General features: G+C 43.0%; 1 protein-coding gene across 1 annotated transcript; it reads left to right on the forward strand.

The window, feature by feature from the left end:
• Window positions 1-4839: 4839 nt before the first annotated feature.
• LOC119650382 lies at window positions 4840-7922 on the forward strand. The gene is given in 4 exon segments (XM_038053121.1): window positions 4840-5084; window positions 5139-5730; window positions 5803-7311; window positions 7313-7922. Coding segments are annotated over 4 exon segments (2643 nt in total). The 5' UTR covers window positions 4840-5017; the 3' UTR covers window positions 7788-7922.
• The last annotated feature ends 13780 nt before the right edge of the window (window positions 7923-21702 follow it).

Below are 21702 nucleotides of genomic sequence, written 5' to 3' on the forward strand. Positions count from 1 at the left end.
GTCATGAACTGGTTGCGGTAATCATTATGGATGAGGATGATCCAGCGCGGAAAGTCTATAAAGGAAAATTTACGGTAGAAAAAGAAGACGAGCCAGACCTTGCCTGAGATGGAGCAATGGCGTATGTCAGGACGCCGGACAGCTTTTAGGGATATCAAATTGAGGAACTTTGGCGCAAAACCAGAGTGTCTGGAGTTGCTTATTAAGGTAGGCCTAGACCAGATACCGGTTGTTGCGCCGCTGATGATGATGATGATGATGAGGAGGATCCGAGCGTAATGGGCAATACGGCTCCACCTGTCAGCACTCTCTAGCATCTCTTCGACAATGTTTAAATAGATCTGCTGACGAATCTCATTCCATTTTCGAGAAAAAAAAGGTGTGATGGGCGTCGTCCACATCTTCATTGCAAAACACACAATCCGGGGATCATGCCTTTCCAATCTTGTGCAGGTAATACTAAAAACCTCCGTGCCCACTTAAGAGCTGGATAAGGAAATAGCCACTCTCACCATGCTTCTGATTCAGGCACGCACCTAAGTTGCCAATAAGCTGCGTAGTCCATCTTCCTATAGTTTCACTTTGCCAAGAGATTTGCAATTGTTCTTCACGAGCAACCACCTCCCTTGGCTCTTCTTCCTTGTGCTTGTATATGGTTTTACGCTCCTTAGCAAAAAGGACACCGGCGATCACTCCCGCGATCGCCATGAAGGCCGGTTCAGAAACAGTGGGGTAAGCAGACGGTGCCTGCAAAACTCCCGTCTCTGTACTTCCGCGAGACGCGTAGAATGTACCTCCTTACCGAGGGCGTCAGCCCATACCTCTGCGCCGTATAGCAAGAAAGGCTGCGTGGTGCTCATCTGGAGACGTCGCTTGCTAGACGTAGGGCCCCCAATATTTGCCATTTACTTACTTAACGCCGAAACTCCAGCTGCAGCCTTGGTCGTTGCTGCTTTGTATTGTTCAAAAAGTTCATCTTCGAGTTAAAAGTCAGTTAAAGCTACTTTACTGTTCGATTTGACTCGATTATCGACTCGACGAACGATATAGGATGCAGGGTCGGAATTCTCTTCATAGTCAGAAAGCCTACTTCGGTGCAAGTGCAAAGGTAAAATCACGAGCAGTCATCCATCTGCTTGCCCGTTGCAACAATACGCGAATCGACAGTACGTCCAACAACAAGCGCGGAAACATCATCTGCATAACCGACCAGGTGTGACTCTTCTGGCAGGTCAAGTTTAAGTAGACTGTGGATCTCCCTGCTTTAGGACCAAATTGCCCTGGGGATAAGTCTCCAGGAGCGCGTATCGCTTCAGCGAGTCTACTTCTGATGAGCTTTTCGAGCACTTTCCTAGCATTGTCAAGCATACAAAGTGAACGATATGAAGACAGCAACTCATGGTCACCTTTCTTTTATAGAGAAAAGTGGACAGTTCTCGGTGCTCTCCGCGCCTATGCCATTATTCTGTATCCTGCCAGCAGCCAGCTTTGTTCCTGTTTATTGCGCTGCGGATGCCTTTTGACTGATCTTTACTCTACCATTGCTGCGTTGTATTAAGCGGAGGAGTCTGTGACACTTCTTCCGGGACTCTGCGATTTCCACCGTCCACGAATACATAGAGGGTTTTGCCATGTCTCAATGCCCTCCTGGCCATGAAAGCTGTACAAGTCGTTATCGGGTCATCGTTATCAGGTTCGTAATAGAATTTACGACAGTGTCAGCTGCAGTTCCATCACCACCTGGAGTACCTTCCAACGCGGCCCTACCTATTCCAAGAGTTTCGACAAACTTTCCGGTGTTCACTTTCGTGACACAGAAAAAGTGCCTATTCTCGCTGCTATTTTGAGAATGTGTTTCCCTCTAGAGCCTGAATGAGGCATGCTGCCTTTACGTCCTTGTTTCGGTACTGCTCAGTGATGAGCACTAAATCAGTTTTGGTTTCCGTAGCGAATTGCACTAGCAACTTGTCAGCGGTTGCACTCCGGGGCATATTGATTGGTAGGACGCGAATCGTGTTGGCCGCATCCTAGCTCTCTGCAGTTCTGCTGTTAAGATTGGACACCGCTCCTAGCCCACAGTGTATGCAACGTTCTCATCAGACGGGACGCGGTCCCTGAATGGGATGTAACCCTCCTTTTCGTTGCAGGTGTTCGTTTTATGGCCTACGTGACCGCATTTGTGGTATGTTGCCTTTCTGTCTGGTCCCCGATAGGTTGTAGACGTGCGCCCATAATCCAAACATCGGATTCATATCCTACGCACTACCCAATTAATTCTGATTGTCCCGCTGTGTAGTAGCTTCCTTGTGTATTGCTCGGCAACTTCTACCACGGCGAGTTTTTTTAAATTATCTGGTTAGTTTCAGCAGTTTCTCTGTGCCTCCTTCGGCAACTATAGGATTGCGTGGTTCTGTCTGGGTTGCTCTCTCCGTTGCAGGTGCGGCATCATTTTGCAAGTCTTCTCTTCTGTTTGCGCATCCCGATGTCTCGTCGGGTGTTTCAACTCTTATTGGGTCCTTCGCTTAGCGCTGGGGCGAGCGACGCATTTTCGTGCTGCGCATAAACGTATTCGGCTAGCTGAGCAGTTGGGGCACAAGGCTGTCATACGGAAGATCGCGGTTGAAACCTCACTGGTAACAGTGAAATTTGTATCGTGATTTGACATTGGATATCAGTCAACTCAACTATGAATGAATACTTAAATCAAATCAGGATAATAATCTTGGGCAATGCTGACCACATTGCTTCCTAGAGGGTACTGTAATCCTGTAGCATACCTTTACGGTCTTGAATGAAGTGCTTAAATATACTTCAAGTGTAATTAGTGTAAACCCCACCAGCTCATTGTCCACGTTCGTATTGTCTGTATTTGAGTTTTTCCCAGCGCATCGTGTACAGGGAATTCCAGTTCCCTGAGGACGCATCAGCGCCTGCTCGGGGCAACGCGGTCTACTAATATCGGCGCAAGGCACACCACCCGACCAGGGTCCCGAATGGGCTGGCTCCTGACACACGCCACAACTACCACTTTGGCAGAGCTATGCTCACATCATCCCATCGACATCAACAAGGAGTTGTCGACGGCTCTGGGGTCTCCCAGTGTGTCCCGGCGTGTATCGGTCATTAGCAGTTCGGTCTTCACCGAGAAACTTTCTCGAGGCTACTACCTAGGACGCAGGTATTATGCCAGCTAGCGAATCAGAACTACTTGCACGGCCACCACGGAGACGCCATTCCCAGTATCGTAAGCGACCCGTTAAAGATCGTTGATGACTCCTGAAGAAAGTATTTTGTTTATACGATTCAGACAATGCTGAGTGCATATCCATGTTATGACAAATAGTTCCAGTTGAAATGAACGTATCCCTGCGTTTCAGATGCGAATGTACAAAAAGCAGACCACTTGTGGCAGGCGCATATGAGGCTGCATCTGAAAACTTGTTTCTGTCCAGGACAATATGCGAACTGTAATCTTAACCGTATCTCTGTGGCCCATTAGTAGACTAAGACCGGACTCGTATATTGACAAACAACAGAGCGGATATTTTTAAAAATTTGATAAAAGTTGGCCACACATCAAAGAAGGCAACAAATAATCCTGCGTTGTCACGGGGACATATATTATAAAAAGGGTATCCAGGCCACTAAGTACTTTCAAATAGAAGCTTTCAGCAGATTCATTCATTTCTTAGTATTACTGTACACTAGGAAAATTGATTAGGAAACATTTACTGAACTGACCAATATGAGTCTCATTCCACGAACTTCTAATAGAAGTAGGTCACACCACGCGGCTTTTTGTGGCTAATGACACTTTCGTCCTTCGAGAGGCATTTTTTCGTACCAAATAAATACATAAAACCCCTTCATATCCAAAAGCATGCTATATCCTTACAATGGACTTAATGGAAATTAACATTCCTCACGTACACGCCAAATACATCTTATTAAAGCAAAACTTGCTGCATAATTACCACCAGTACATTGCTGACCGAATTTTTCGGCCCCATATGTAAAGGATTGCTCGTTTCCAGTGATGAATACTTTCATTTATTTATATCGATTTTCACTCCTTTTCCATTCCTTGGGGGTCAACGCCTCTTATACAAACTAAATGTACTCAGACATCATTACGAGGACATTCAACTGTCCAGCTCAAACCGCTCGCCTAGACAGTTACTTAAGAAACACATAGATAAGATATTAGTGCATAACAAATGCAAAATCGATAGTTCAAAAATGGCCTTACTCGTGGGCACCGGCACGAGAAGGACAATAACACTTCTGTGCGCACAGTTCGAGGGGCTGGAAACGGCCCTCTGATGGAAGTGTACTTGGAAGTTCCACTTTAGAGGATATTTACTGTATGGAATGTGTGCAAAATTATTTTCAAAATAACCTAGGGGGATTGTTATAACCCTTCTTGGTTGCGCTTCTGTTTGATATTATATTTTGCTTGAGAATATTTCCTTTCCAGCAGTTTTCTTATAGCCCAAATTTTCTGAGATGGGAGCCGAATAAAAACCGCTTACAAACATTTTACTTCTTTTTTGATGGATAACAAACCTTTGTAACCCAGTACTTCCCCTGTAGTAGGTTCTAGCACTTTGGAAAGTGAAGGCTTTGCATACACCCCTTTTCCCAATAGGTTCATAAGTACTTTAACTTTGAAATGCCTTGACACCTTCATGTAAAGCAAGGGCTTCTCCCTTCTCACCATTCATTCCTCCACTCCCATCCACACACAAAAATAGTTATTTTTATTCATTCACGTTACTAACGATTCACGTAGCCAAGGTAACAGCGTCGACAACAATCCAATATGTGCAAGTATGAAGGCATGTGGCGTCTGATGAATGCTTTCTTCAACGACTGGTATCCAACAGCAGTCGCGGAAGTTTAGCCAATAATTTCGAAAAGCTAAATGTTATCGAATCTAATTCTGGGAAGGATTTTTGGAGTGAAAATTTTCAACAGAAGGAATGGATCCTAGACTTTGCGACTATTATCCAAAATTATGAATTACGGGAAAGGTAAATCATCCCTTTTGGAATTCAAGAAGCAGCAATGGGCCAGAGAGAGAGGTAGGTTGCCATTTTCAATTTATTTTATTAAGCTATCCGGCTTTGAATTTTTAGAGGAGATGGCTCGGATGGGAGAAGTGTTCTCGCATGCTTCCCATAAGTTCGAACGAACATCAGTGAGAACTTATTACTCCAACATAGATTTAAGTCGCAACGCCCAGTTCGTAGGTGACAGTAATCGTGCAAACTATGATTTTGCCAACAATAACGACACCACCCCTACACAAAGTGTCTACAATGCAAGACCAACGCAAAGACTTCGTAGCCCAAGTTTACCATCGATTCGGCAAAGGAACTTCAGCTCCAGGGAAATGCCTAGTCGACGGCATGAAGAGGACACTTCAGGATATACCAGCGATTCGGGAAACAATTGCCAAAGTCCTGATGTCTGGCGTCGTGATGAAGCTCATGAAAAACGTCAGTTATCGAAGAACTATAAAAACTCCCAAAATTATGATAGAAGTCTGAAAGGTCATTACTATCAAGATGACCGTGACCACCACCCAACCCATCCTTCGGCGGTCATTCATCGACAGGGGAGGACTGGAAAAGTCAACCCATTACAGTCGCGTGAGCAGGCATTAATTGTGGCAGGAAATGGTAATTTTAGTGACAGTGGAAATGACAATGACGAGCAGCTACAAAGGTATTCCGTAGCTAGAGGGTGGAATATTTTGAAATAGTTTTCAATTTTGTGTTTTTAATTCGGTCATTTCAGTAGCTACTACATCCCACCTACAAGTCCATCGAATGTGAGTCGTGATTTATCCACGTCGAGTACATATCCTATTTATCCAGAACAATCTAACGAACGGGCCAAGTGGAGCAATTGGAAAGGAAACGCTTCAGACTATTCTAGCCAGAAAAGTGGCCCCGAGTGGCTCAGTCGCGGAATGCATGACATCAAAGATAGTGAGGACGATACTCAATCACTTCAATCCGTGTCTTATCTTCGCGGACAGAATGTTCCTCTCGACCCATTTATTTTGGCGGAACGGGTTGATAAACGGCGTAAAGCTCTAGAATTTCAACAGGCCATCAAGCAGCAACTAGAAGAACGGGAGCGAATGCGACAATGGGAACAAGAAAAGAAATTGCATGAAGAGCGAATGGAGGAGGAACGACTTGCTCGTCAAAGGCAAATTGAAGAAGGTCGTCTGAAATATGAACGAGAATTGCAAAATGAAAAAAAAGAGGCAGAGAAAAGGAAGCAAGAGGCAATGAAGTTAGCTCTTCAGAAAGCAGAAGAAGAAGCCAGAAAGGAAAAGGAGAGACGCAAGCGGCATAGACTACCGATACAACTGAAAGCCATAGAAGCACCCAATGTAGAAGAACCGATTAGAAAGCAATTTGTTGCGCCCAAACAAACAGAACCACCTCAGCAACAACTCACATCACCCAAGGAGATGAAGTCACCTGAAGTTGAAGAAAAAATTTTAATTGGAACTCCCATTAAAATGAAAAAGACTGTTATAAAGAACCCCACTCCAGAGCCAGTAGAACCAAAAGAAGTTAAACCACCTAAACCACCAGAAACTAAAATTACAACCGAAGTTAAGGAAACGAAAGATTCCGGACGCGAAATGGATAGTGTCGCTGTAGTTTTACAACCAACAACCCTAATACCACTGCCCGTAACTACTGACGTATTCGGTTTACAAAACACAATTGGAAATCTGCAGGTAGCTGCGTATCTGATGCAGCAAAATCAACTATTCTCGCAAATCGCTCAATCTCAAAAAACGTTTGTAGAACCCCCACAAAAAATTGTAGTGGACCAAAGTACTCTAACTAATGAAGTTAATTTCGTGAGAACTCCTGAATCGTATACAACAACTGAAGACAAAAGCCTTCTTGAAGACGAAGAAAGCCTCCGAAGTATGAACAAGGAAGAGTGTAAGTGCTGTATGTGTGGCAAATTTGGAACCTCCACCGAACCTGTGAAAAACATCGAAAACATTAACGAAATGGCCATTGTCCCAGCCAAGCCCTCGGCCGTCTTATCCCATTCATGCGATGCAGAAACACAGACTGACGTGCAATCAACCTGTGAACTGTGTCTCATGCACAATCATTTCTACAAAATCTTCTTAAAACGCGAAATATCCACAACCACCACGACTCAAACAAAACCCGGTGTTCCAACAACTGAAATTCCAGAAAAGGACTCTGAAACTACCACAACAACGACCACAACGACAACCACCACCTACCATGCAAAATCTAAATCGAAAAAAACGCGGCGAAAAACTTGAAGAACGTCCAAAATGGGGAGTCAATCGTCCAATAGTTCAGTACGTGAAAGCAAGCGATCGTGATCCATTCTGCCTACGCAATCGCAAGAAAAGATCCATGAAGGCACCAAGGAGCCAGTCGGTGGATTCAAAACTCAGCAACCTGAATGACACAACTTCCACGAACTCATCAGCTTCCGGAAAAGCTCGAACTGTTTGCACGGAAATCCTTCCACTGAAGACAGACGAAAAAGGTCGGATCATCTTCAATTTTAGCGAGGCGACGAGTTACATGAAGGAGGACGAAATCAAGGACCAGTTGCGCGAAAAGTATTTCAATTTAGGACGAATTTTGATAAAACGAAACTGCGACGCCACGGAAGACAAGCAAAAGGACGAAGACGGTGTTGTAAGCGAAATCATTATCCGGAGAGCCAGTGATCCAGACTTAGATGCAAATAGTTCTTAGTGGATATTTATAGGCAAAGGACAAATCCGTTTAGTGATAAGATTTCAGCTACCAGTATCTAACTCAATCATTCGATTTAAACATTTTTCTATTCATACCCACACTTAGACGGTAATAAAAGGTGCAAGAAATGATTGTTTGCTTTTGAGATTTCCAAAGGGTTTGCAGGCATCTGAATCTGGATACGCAATTCATATGCAATAGCGAACATTCCACACAGCGGATGACCCCTACGCGTTGCGCACGATGTCTCTGTAACGAAAGTTGCATGTCTCATTAACGTGATTTAAGTGTAGCAAGTAACCTTAGTTGTCATACAAGACAGCTTGACAGTCATACCACCAATAAAACGCCACAACATGATAACGTCGAAAAATTCTTGAGAAAGAAGCAACTGAAAGACAGTCACACACGATACGGTTGATACCCCAGGCTACAATTACGGGAACCTTCTTCACCGTCCTGTCCTGGCTCACTAGATAGCATTTATAAGTCTAGCGCTAGGCTAGTTGTAAAAAACAATTTTAAAAGGTGTTACCTCATCATCAACACCTGAAAAAACCGTACGGGGTGTACGACACTTGCATGAACCGTCCGATCGGACGACCGGTCGTGCGATACGCGTATCTATATGAATGATGTTGCAAAAAGATCTTCGGGGTCTAACATTCAAGCGGTGCTAGATATAGTGCTGTAAGAAAAGGCTGACTGCGTGAATCTTACTGGTCAATGTAAAATCGCTGATAATCAAAGATATACACAAACAGGTGTTGTTGGTGGTAGGTATTGCGGTGTACAGACTGGTGGTGACTTATCTGCTGCGAAAAGTGCAGCAGAAAATCTCGTTGTCATCGTCATTCTTCCTTCGCATAGAGCGTTTAATGATTTTTGTGTGTGCTGGTTTTAGGGATATGTAAGTGCTACAAAGATGCAAAGAGTATCGGCATGCAAAGAATCATAAACTCATCTCAGATATAGACTTTCTTGATCTAGTTGATACGTCATATTTGGTCCAGTATTTGAACCGCAGTATCTTTCAGCATTACCATCGAATATATTGGAAACCAGCGATTCAGGAAACATGGTATTACTTGTGGACCTTAATTCCACTAGAAAGGGACGATTGATTGCAATTAAAAATCTTCTTTGCGGGGAACCCCTTTTACCCTCCTAATGTGTTTCCCTCAATTGCTTCCTGTGGATATTTTCTCGGTGCCTGCTCGTCCCATCAGCTCGAAAAATATTAGAGCGTTTCTCTGAACCTTTGACTACTTTTTTCTCTTCCGCCTTAATATAGTGATTTCATCATTATGGTGCTCAACAGGCCTTACCACTGTACATAATCACCTATTTCCAATAGCTCCGTTTCTGTCCCTTTTACGGATGATTGTCTGGAGTTTAGTTTAATCAGACCAGTTACATCAAGGAGGTTTATCGTAAGCACCCGCCGTTTAGTCCTAACCCCACGGTGTTTTTAGGATACGGATGATGTTGTGTCCACAATCAAATCCCTGCTGTGATAAGCAATAAGGGCAGCAGTCTATACTGAGTTCATGGTTCAGCATTCATACTGAGGGATGCAAGGCCTACCTAAATCTTTACCAAACTAGGGAGTACGGTACCCCAATTTTAAATACAACTCCACGTTTGACGCTAGAAGGTCTTTTGTCCACTTGGACGTAACTGAAACCCCCATAAGACTCCCACTTAGGAGCCAACCACTAATAATTGTGTGAAGAACACATGTCTCAGGAATTCTCTAGAGACGTATGAACTCCGAAGACTATCTCAGCCAAAAACTATCTGAATTGTCTTGCAAATAAAAAAAATATGAAAGATGCGATAAAAGCAAATTACCCAGGTATGAACAAGGTGGGAGTTACATCTGCCAACTTCAGAAAACAAAACTGGCTATTGCATTCGTTTCTGAGAGTACAACGAGAAAATCTCTTCACAATGAAAAAATAAAAGTCGGATATATAAGGGGAAGGCAGTTCTGGGCCGCTGCTTGTGCTGGTGGTGGGCCTACTGGCACATAGCCGGAATTTACGAGGGGTAGGACCGAAACACTTCATGCTGCAAGTGCGGCGAACGCGGGCTCAAAACAACTTGCCCATCAGACAAATGCTGTATTCTTTACAAGAATCGTGGTCTGCAGAAAGAAGATATAGTTAATGTTTTCTCGTTCCGGGGTACCAAGGTTTCCAACAAGTTTACAAAAATCAAGCGAAAAAAGTGAAAAATCAAGCATCCTAATCCACACCCTGTAGGCAAACATGCATAAGAATGCAGCTACTTTCAAGCTAATGGTAGAGACGGTGCAAGAATGAAGACATTCCTCCTTCCTCCCCAGCGAGCAATACCGAGATAGAAGCTCACCAACGTGGTATGCCGATATATCTGATATTGCTGCCATCTGGATGAGTGATACGGTCAATCTACGAGTGCGGAGCCATGGTTAAGGTCGTGGTTTCGTTCAGATTTATTGTGCTAAAATGATTTTTTTTCAGCATTTACCTTAGGCGAACAGAATCCGCTTTTTGAAAGAGATTCAGCACCTTTGAGGACGAGACTCGAAACACAATAGGGAGAATTCTGGAGAAGACTTTAGCGCCAGAGACCTCGAATGGGTCATGTCTCGGGACACACAAACTTTGGAGATGGCTGCCGGAATGAGACTAATTGTCTTGAACATCGGTAACATTCCGACATTTCTACACATTGATTGCAAAAGCGCTATTCCTGGCATGACCTATGCTACGGAGTCTTTAGTGTCAGGAGTTTAACGATGCAAGGGTAGTGGAAGACTTCACTGCTAATGACCACCAGTATATTTACTTCAAAGCGACTGACAGCTCCTCGCAATGTTCTGATATCCGGAAAATACCTATCTGGTGGAACACTAGAAAAGTCGGTCTTGACAAACTTGTCGAAACTCACTCAACTGTGACAGAATCGTTAGTGAATTCATCAAGCGGCCTCATCACCACAGTTTGCATTAAAAAGGACACTGCATCGCGGGAAGTCCCCTGTGTACTGTTGGAAGGCTGAAAATGCAAGTTCACGAAGTTTGCCTCCGACTTCAATGGATTTTACAAGGCGAAAATGGTCAAGATGGGGTAATTCTTAGATACGAACCATGAAATCAGCATGAAGAAATAATGCCGTATCCAAGAACTAGTCAGTGACATTAACAGGGCCAAATTTAGCTATTGATAAGCTCGGTGCTTATCGATTACCCTATTCTATTGAAGCAGTGTAGATGGAAGAAATCGAGCTAGTTTTTCTTTTTGTTCACCTTATCCGGGTCAACGTTGTTGACGAGAGGAACAATACTAAGAATATCCATACTTCACTGTAAAGGAATTGGAATAAGTGGTCATGCCCATGAACGACAAAAAGCACCGAGATAGAATGGTATTCTCACTTATCTGCTGAAACTTATATTCAACTATATGACGGACTTGCTACTTAGCGTGTTAAATGCATGTTCAGACGTATGCTGATAAGCAAAGGTCTAGGAGAATAGCCATCAATGTACCATCCTTTCAGTATTTTGGACACCGCGTGGGAAACTGCTTGAGAACCTCATGGCGCAATACGGTCTGCGGGAGACTTTCCACCAAGACGATATGGTGGAAGAACAGGGCGATCACTAATTGATGCTATTGATAAAGTGGTGCAAACGGTGACGATTGGTACTCTTCATGACGTTCTATGTAAGAAATGCTTTCAGCTTTGCGAGATGATGCAACATGTTCAAAGAGCTGGAAAATTGATTCCTTATTTCAGGTTATCTTTTGCGGAAATTGAGGAATTATCTATAGATCCTAAACTTACTTTACGAGACCCGAGAAGGGCAGCGCAAAATTTTAGCATATTTTCGTCTTTGAGTACGGATTCTCTTCCCATCTGGGAGAAACCGGTGTGATCATCCCGACCCAGGAGAAGGTTTTCACATTTCTTCCTATTCAAGTTGTTGAAACCATGGTGTTGTCGAAGCCAACGGTGAAATAACCTGCCATCATGATAGGCATGAGGATGAGCTTCTACGAAAAGATTCGTGGCTGCAGCTAGAATGTTTACGGTTGTGTGGCTGCTGCTGATATATGGTGATGAACTTTATGGTTTCGTCTAACTACTGTACGAAGCAAACAGTAAAGGTGAGTTATTCTGATTAATCTTTATGTTGCACCTGTATCTGGAAGAAGGGAAGAAAAATATGGAATTCGTCGCATCTGACGAGCGACCATGTTAGGGAGCATTCCTTGAGAAAGAGAATCAGGGTGTAGATGGGTCGCACATCTCAGCAAAAAGATGCAGCAGTGGCTCAACAATAGCATGATGAAGTTGACTATTACCTAACTCCAGTTACGTCTTGGTATTGGTAGTTTTACGTGAGCAAGGACTAGCATAATGGTAGCAGTTTATACTGATTTTGTAATTCTTACCGACAGACAAGCAGCGATCAAGGCCCTTAGGTCCAACTACGTGAACTCTAAACTGGTATGGGAATGCCTTGAAATACTGAATACGCTCGGTTCGTTCAACAAAGTCTGGATACTCTGGGTTGCAGCCCATGTTGGTCCGAAAAGAAATGAGGCAGCGCATGAACTAGCCAAGAAAAAAGCAGGGATACCTTGACACGGGCCAGAACCCTTCTGTGGAATCAGAAACGGGTTCATGGCTATGACATTAAAAAATGAAGAGGAATGGTTGAGGGAACTGTACTGGGCGGGTCTACCAGGAATGGAGCAGTCCAGGGTGCTTGTTGGGAGATACGAACCCGAACGCACAAAATATTGCTTAAACCTCGCCAAAATGAACCTCCGAATCATAGTGGGAATTCTTATTGGTCGTCGGCTAAACTAACACCTAGAGAAACTAGGAATATCTACCGGCATTGCCTGCAGGTTCTGTGCGGGGTGCGACAAAACCTCTATACATGTCCTGGGACAGTACCAAATGAGTTGAAAGATTTGGAAGTAGGGAACATACTAAAATTCCTAACTGCTTGAGATACTATAATTAGTCGGTTCACTTTAACCAGCAAAAAGGACACAATAGTTTTTTAAGGACGCGGTGCGACTTTCCTTTAGCAGGATAATAATATACTTATTACAAGTTCAGGTTTCAGACATTTGGATGGAAGACTTACCTAAAGCTACTACTGAACTAAGGAGTATGACACCCGAGTTGCACAGCGCAATCACACTCTAGAGGTCCTATACTCTCTGTCTACGATGTGAACACAATCACAACCCCAGCAAAACTCTCACTCGGAGGACAACCGCAAATAATCGGGTCGAGAACATATCCCTTAGAAATTCTCCTGAAACATGAACTCCGAGGGTCACCCCGGTTTTCATGGCACCGGATAACATCTGGTGAGGCCTCTTGGCTACCTTAGTTTAGTGCAGGCTCCAGTCTGATCATTCAAGGCCCTGGAGCATTCGCCTGCTGCATCGCGATCCGTAAGTCAATGTGAATTCAGCGTTCCCCAGCGCCATAGGTTCCCCTTCCCACTGGGTAAATATCTTCGGATACCGAAATTGAAATTATGCTCTACGGTGAGGACACGCAGAGCAGAGCAGTATGTTGCTATAAATAGGAAAGGTATCAAGGTCTTCCTGAACCACGTGGTCCTGCACTGAATGGACCTGGTTAAGATAATGTATCAAACTCTTCCAGGTTAGTGTACTAGAGGCTGCAGGAAGTATTTTAGTCCGTAGTCTGTCTGAAATAAAAGTCCGGCGGTTTGTGCTTAAATGCATTGCACCTTTCTTCTCCAAAATTAGTAATCAATACCCATAACGGAACTTCCAAGATCTATCAATATGAGTTCAACTTTCCTGAAGCTTCTATTATTTCAATCTCCCTTGAGCATAATTAAACGGTGACGCATCCTGGGATCGTTCGAGAAAAAAAGTGAGAACTTTTACGCCATTCCGAATAATTCTTAGTTACGTCTTTGCCTTTTCCACTGTCTAGAGTTTTTAACTAGCTGGGTTCACCGAGAGGAGGGGATTTGGAGTATTATTGTCTACGCCTATCACAACGATAGTATATCGATCAGTCCTATGCCTCCTACTTCTAAGTTGTTGGAGGGGTTTTAGACTTTCATCTTTTATTAAATATTCTCTGTTATGTACTTTCTCGCGGCATAAAAGTGCCAGATATGTTCTTAAAACATTCATAGAGGTTCCACTACCTTTCTCAAACAATCTGTAGGTAATACTATCACATATTTTCTCTAGCCAGTTTTTTATGTTGGAAAACTTGTGGTATACACATTGGACTTCTAAGGAATAGTTCCCGTAAGAGTGGATGATTCTATTCCCGTTCAACTTGAACAGTAATTTCCTCTCCCTTAAATGCAACTAAGGCGAATCTTTTCCCGATTCTACCTAAGTGTTTTGGTTTTTAGAGTGGTGTTTCTGCTCCTTTCCTTAATAGTTCATCCACTACTTCTTTGTTCTCTATCCCAATGTTGCCCTTATTATATAAGCCTCAGTTTATTTAGTTTACCAAGTTATTCCTATATTACTTACTTAGAACTGAACGCCTCTATTGCCGCCCACCTATCTCTTAGAAACGCGATGTTTCTTGGAGGTAGAAAGTAAGCATATCTGTCTATGGCGTACATTTCTGTCCAAAACACACTGGTGTTAACCAATACCTCCTGTGCTCCCTTTTTCATTTGTTACGGACCTATCGGTACTTATCTGGTAATAAGTGATTGCTGATTCAAGAGGCAGTGTATTGGTATACTCTTCTAATCCGCCCAGTTGCTCATTGGTGTTTTAATTTTCTTGACAAAGTCAAACCCGTTCGGTTTAATCAGTTCTGCTCAAATCTCAGAGGACCACCAAGGATGTCACTAGATATGTTCTATTTGCCTAGCAAAAAGCACAAAGCACAATTTTCGAATTTGTATAATTATTTGGCAATTATTCCAAGATTAGTTTAGCTAATCAGTTGACCACACCATAGGCCTTCTATTACAGTATTATCAAAGTTGCTTTTTTTTAGGATATAACCCCATTTCTCTTCTGCTATGGACCTGCACATCATCATGCTTAGATTTAGAATCTCCCGCATAGGAAGCATTCATTTGTACCCCAAAAGGTTAATACTAAACCTCCAGCGCACCTCTTGACCTTTATACTAATGTTGGGTAGCTTTTCCTAAAGCCCTTCTACTAAGATACTTCATGTTAGTGGTCATAACCGGTAGACAGCCTTGGATTTTTATCGAAGCTACAGAATTTGTACCGTGTTCCATATCTAGAAAGTCAGGATATTCCTAACTCTTTTGTGGATAAACCAGGAAATTGCTAGAATTCTTCAGCTTCAGCTTGCACCTACATAGGACGCTTACAATATGGATGAACTACATCACGTTAAGAAGGCGTCTTCTGCTGAAGATATTGGCTATTAGCTGACTAAAACTAAAACTCCTGTCATTTTGATTGCTTGGGAAAGCTCACCTTCGGATCAAGTTTCGATTCTAGGTAGTTAATCGTTAAGTTTGACACCATAATTCTTTCACAGATTGTCACTGAGCGCAGGGTCGCGATTCTATTTTTAATCCAGACGAATATTTCCGTTTCTTGTAGCGCAAGGTTGAAAACATGGGTAGCTATCCCATCCTGCTTTGCACCTGTTCAACAATGTGTTCAGCAAGTGCCTCAGCATCATCTACGTAAATAACTCTTCTGGGGTGTAGGGTGTTACGAGACTACCTTACGAAGCGCCAAGAGATCTAGCAGTAAGATTGACCTATGTGTAACCTTCATTCTGTTTGATAATTTCTCAATATTCACTAGAAGTAGTCCAGTATATGGAAAGAATTTTCTAGTGAATCTAGCATGTCCAGCTATTTTCTAGATTTACAAGCAGCACTACCTGTCAAGGTCGACGACTGAATAGATTAATCCATCTGTATGGCATTCTTGGTATTATACGCTGTCAATCTTCTTGTTTTAAGACCGAATTGCTTTAGAGATAAGTCGTTGGGGGAATGTATCGATTCGATCAGCCTTCTCCTAATGAGCGTCCCGGTTACGTTCAGCAAGCAGAGGCCGATATCAAGGCGGCAATCTAGGACCTTATGAATTTTCGGCATCTCCTGCGGCAACGAAAAATACCCTTGATCAGGCAGAGAAGAAATAAGAAATATATTTATAGCTCCTTCATGGAGGAAAGTGAACAATCCCTTGCACATTTCGCACTGTTGATATCATCACAGAGAATAATGGTGGTATGATGTGACGATGTGGTCCATCAGTTCCGCATTAAATGAACAACATGTGCCCACCGAAAAATTACTAAAAGTTACAGCCCTGCAGCATGGTTCCGGGAGCACCATGCGATTGGTTTCATCACAGCGGTGCTATGGCCGGTACCAACTTTACTGCCCTCCTGGTTGGAAACCAGCAGCTCGTCCTCCGTTCCGACCGACATCACCACCGTTTCTGCTATTTTTCCAGTCCATGTCTTGGTCCCACCAGTATAGCAGAAGAATGTACATCCTGACTAGCCGGCCACCGGATCCCGCATACTAAATACCATTGGCCCTTGCGTATGGTTTTCCACCCTGTCTTGAGGTTCTGTCAGCACCTTCTCTACTGTAGGGAGGACGATTCCTGGGCTATTTCTTCAACTCAACCCGATGAGCTATTCTCAGTTCGGCCCTAAACACTCTTGATCCATCCAAACATGGTCTTCAGCGGTCAAGGGGGAGGATGTCGTATGAGGACTTGCCAAATTATGCACCCTTAATCTGAAGCACAAGCGGACCAGGCTGCCGGACGCTGTGCTAAACCTTGGAAGTTATGACACTAATTGCGCCTCTCGGCAATTTCCGCCATCTACAAATGCAAAGAAGATTTGTTTGGCCGGAATACTGTGTAGAACATTTTGCTGTCCGCTGGTTGCGGTAATTGGGTTCTGTTAACTTAGTTTCGACTAATCTACCAAAGTATCGCCTTCGTGACGTTCTAGGCGCAAGAAGAACATCGGGCTCCGTCCTCGTCATCACCGCCAGGGTCTATGTTCTCCAGGAGTCTATACGACGTTATATTAAAGCTTCCCTAAATAGAATCTGCTTCTACATACCGCATCCTTTAGAGCATTAACCCTGCGTCGATAGACCTATATCATTTCATTCTATGTTAGATAGACTTTTGAAGAAAGTTGCTCTTAAAATCCGAGTCCAGAAAAACACTTAGAGTCTGAACCCAGATGTTAATCGTACCTACCGTGTTCGCTGGTTAGTACCAAATCAGTTGTCACAGTCACAGTGAGCTGCACTAACAGCTCTTGAGGGATTGCTTACAGGTGCATATTGGCTTGAGGGATGCAGATCATTTCCTAGACCTTTTCAATTTCGCCAGACTGAAAATCCCACTTTTTGTTGCAAGGTTTCACTTTGTATCCCACATGCCTGTATATACGGCATACTGTCTTCCCGTCAAAAAGCCGGGAGTTCATATATATAGTCAGTATGTGCCCATTGTGCAAATAAACAGCTATTTCTTTGGCTGTCTGAACCCATGTTTTCTATGAAACCCAACCAATTCTGATTTTTCGCCTATTAAAAAGCTTCCTCGCTTATTGTTCCATGAGTTCTCTTTGGCCTCGTAAATTTCACACGTGATGCCTAGCCGAGGTTGGTTACCTTTAGGCTTTCATGCCGTAATAGTTCTTTCACTCCGTAAAACCTTTGACTACCAAATAGCCAATAAACTCGTGACAACAAATCAAACTCTTCTCCCCCAGCAGCCCCTTGACTGCTTCGAAGAACCTACCTTTGTCGGTTGGCTTCGGGGAAGTGAGGATTCCACTAGGTTTCGTTTCTCGTACGCAAGATGGTTTTGCTCCACTCTCTTCAGGCTTCGCCTAATAAGGGATGTTAGTAATAACTTCCGCGAAAGTTGTACCCTTCGCCAGTTTAATAAGCGGTGCTGTCTGTCTGATCCCACTTGTTTCTTTGTTCTCTCTTTTGTTTATCAGCTCAGCTGACTGTTTCATCATGTCTCTCTTCGTCGCGGCCTGCGAGATCAAAGGGCATAGCTAGGAGACCTGTCAAATAAGTTGGTCTCAAAGACATTAGGCGCATAGTCGTATATTAGGGTGATGGAAGATAGCGGCATAGTTGTATGCATCCAATTTAAGAGCAGTATGATGAGCAACGATTTTCAGGTATGGAAATACATAGGAAACTGGAGAAAAGTGACGCCTAAGTGGCTGGAAGAGAACAAAATTGAAGTCATCGAAAGCAACAAAAAGAAAGTATGGGAAATTACCTAACTGTTATTACTAAAATAATTACCCTTCCCGTAGGTGGTCAAAGAATGCCTTGTACAGGTGAGTGGGACTAAGACCGTTAATATATAAGGAAGAGCGGGCAAATTCTTGTACCTGAGACAGTCTTCGAGAAAGTAGAAAAGTACGGGTACTTTTACCCGACACAGACAATTATGACCAAGCCACGCGAAGGGTTTTATCACGGCAAAAAAAAACAGAATATGCTTCAAGAAGTTGAGAATTCAGTATCTTGTCACCTAGCCGGGGAAGTAGGCGAGCGAACTTCTTCTTCTGGTAAGGTTTATTCCGGCGAAATCTACTTTGCGGTACGGTGTCCTGCTTGGGTGTTTTCAAACGCTTAATAATAATAATAATCGTTAGCGCAACGACCCAATTGGAACAGGACCTTGAACTGTGTTGGAGCACTTCATTCAAGACCGTAACTGTACACTACAGGATTACAGTACCCTATTTGGGCAACAATTATATATGCTTCTGAAAATTATTGCGAATTCGCATCGATACTAACGCATCAACTTACCCCTACATCCGCACATTTATCTCATGTGCGAAAAAGAACGACAAACGATAACGGAAAAATATCCTCCAGCGAAAAACGTCTTGAAAATTAATGATGGGAATCGTTTTTCAACTAATCGGATAAATTAAGGGTACATTGAATTCCGCATAGGATTCCGTTTATCATGTAATGCGAGGAGAAAACTCATTCCGAATGTTCAAAACAATCATAAAAAGAAAATGCAGAAACGGGCGCACCGCAGGAAAATATCTACGTACTTGACGACGATTAACTGATAATGATGATTAAAGAGGTCCAAAGATACACTCAATAACAGTAACTATCTAAAAAACCTGTGCGTGCGTATCATCAAGGTACTTAGTCCATCAAAGCATGGCAATCAGATAACCTTTTTCGAGACTGCTAGAAGAGAGATAGGAAAAATGCACCATTAGTGATGCTGCAATTCTGCAAAGTTGCATGATCTCTGCGAGTGTATGGATTCTAAGATTTCATTTTCGGATAAATCAGCGACCATGGATTGTTTCATATCCATCCACGTCCAATAGATGATGTGATAAGGATGAAGAGTCAACGGAATGCTGCTTAGAACAATGACGCTCTGTTCTAAACATCTCACAGGCGAACCATTGTTGAGCAGCAGTGATTAAAGCAATAATTTTCGAAAAAGTTCGAGCTGAATGTTTAGCAACAAAACAATGGAAGTGGAACGCTTGTGATCGATTGCGATCACATTCGTGATCTATTTGAATGCAGTTTATCGAAGCGAGGGGATCAGTCAATCTGGGATGCTGCGCTAAATGCTAGGATTTATTCTGCCATTGTGTTAGCGGTATTGATTTCGCACATGAAATATTGGCTGGGCTTTCGAATGCCTTCCCAGGAGTTTTATAATCTCCAAGACCGGGAATGAGGTTAATTTAAAATGCCGGCGATTTAAAGTAAATAAAGTGATTATAAACCCTTGCTCAAATGAAGAGGTATACCAGGGTTCAGCTAGAGCAAAATAACCCAGGCATTCTGAAAAGGTTGCATTTTCCATATTCTACTAATATTTTTCATTCCACCTTTCATTCGCCTATTCTCAAAGTCAACAACCATCGGAATCATTCACGTACCTATCTGCATACAACCATTTACAATACATTTCCTAACTGCTCAAGCGTTCGCCTAAATACCCTGGAAACACCCAGATAATCCTCAGAACGTGCACTCGATCCAGGAATGATCACAATATTTGGCTGAGGCCTCCTTCCGGAGAGCAGACCGCAAAGAAAAACCCACATATTCTGCACATGAGGCATCGATGAGTGATATTTAATCGGGCATGTAATTAACCATAACTTTGAGTGCTCATATCGGATAATCTGTGGTTAAATCCCTTTGGAAATTAAGTGGCACAGGTCAAGAATGGTTGGTTGTGCGTGACATCTGTTTAGCATGTGGAATGAGGATGTTTTGGGTTCGACGTGTGTTTGGCATAAGGATTTAAAGATTTTAGAAAGTGTCAACGAATGTGTGAGTTGCATTGAATTGAAACTATTGGAGACAATAGTCTGCTGGTGGAGTGGACAAATTGCTTACAATTTGAATTCACTGTTGTAATCTGAAGGCATTTCTGTGTTTCATTCTGAAACCTTACAGATGTGAACTGAAAGGCAAAGGAGTCTTAATCAGCATCTGATTTACCTGGATTCATATTTTAAAGTGAGTCATTATTGAAAGGATGCTATTTTTCATTTTGATGGGTGTACAGGTATCATTTGTGATATCGAGTCCTAGACGCCTTGTGAATGAAATATTAACTTTTTCAATAAAAGGTTATCGGTGGTAAAAGTTTTTGTCAGGTAAGCTCAAGGGAATGGGGGAAGGAAAGGTCTAACTATAGGGTTAGGCCATTTGGTCCATTATGTTGTGTGTTAATTGATTCAGACTATTTCCTGCTATTGCGGATTAAGGATTTCTCCTAAAGCCAGAGGTTCTTCGTTAAACATCGAACTTCTTGAAGGCATCTTTGCCTTTTTGCTAATGTTAGTTCTCCATTTAAGGGTGGAACACAGGACGACTAGCAACTCCAACTTTCATCTGAAATCAAGAAGCTTTTCATTTTACATCACTAACTGATTAATTAATAATAATAATTATCGGCAAGTTTGCGGGCAGAGGATGTGACCGCCTGAAAGCAAGAATGCACGTAATCCACACTTGGTGCCTCCATAATGGACTCAAGGTGAACGCTACGAAAGCTGGACTAGTTATGTTTACTAGCAACGTCAGTTGGGGCAGCTACACGCTACCCACCTTAGCAGGGGCTGAAATCCAGCTCATACCAACAGTCAAATATTTAGGAGTACATCTCGACTCCAAGTTAAGGTAGAAGCACCATATCCAAGAACAACACCAAAAATCCTGCAGATTGCTCTGGTGGTGTAGAACTGCAATAGGTAAGACCTGGGGACTTTTACCAAAACGAATTCATTGGATTTATACATCCATAATAAAACCCATTTGGTGTATACGTGCATCGTCTGGTGGCCAAGACTGAACTTTGCTAACAGCAGCAAGCTGCCTAAGTATCACTAGAGCAATGAGTAGTGCGCCGACTGCGGCACTCGAAGCTATTCTAAATTTACCCCCTATTGATGTGGAGGTAAAACGGAAAGCAGCTAATGACGCATACAGGCTTGATGTTATTGGCGCGTGGGAATCATTCGGTCATGCGTCCATCTGGAAATTTCTTCTTCGTTATCGAAAAGACATACTCCATCGTAATCACTAAAAGAAAAGAGAAGATGGGTCGCATCATTCGAATCAGTTTCGACAGTCGAGCAACATTATCAGCACTAAACAGCCTTTGTCAAAGGGTAGGATAGGTCCCAGGGTGAAACGTGAATTGGTACCCACGATGAAGCACAAAACCTGGGAAATGTCTGCTGAACCAACACCAACAGCTATACTACCAAACCCTATCTCTACCTCCACGTGGTGACCGCTGGGAGCTCTTTCGTAACCATAAGCTGCAGACGGAGAAGGATGAAGGCGATTCTCCTGCGCCTAAAAACGG

Source organism: Hermetia illucens, chromosome 2, assembly GCF_905115235.1.
Source record: "Hermetia illucens chromosome 2, iHerIll2.2.curated.20191125, whole genome shotgun sequence".
Classification (NCBI taxonomy): domain Eukaryota; kingdom Metazoa; phylum Arthropoda; class Insecta; order Diptera; family Stratiomyidae; genus Hermetia; species Hermetia illucens.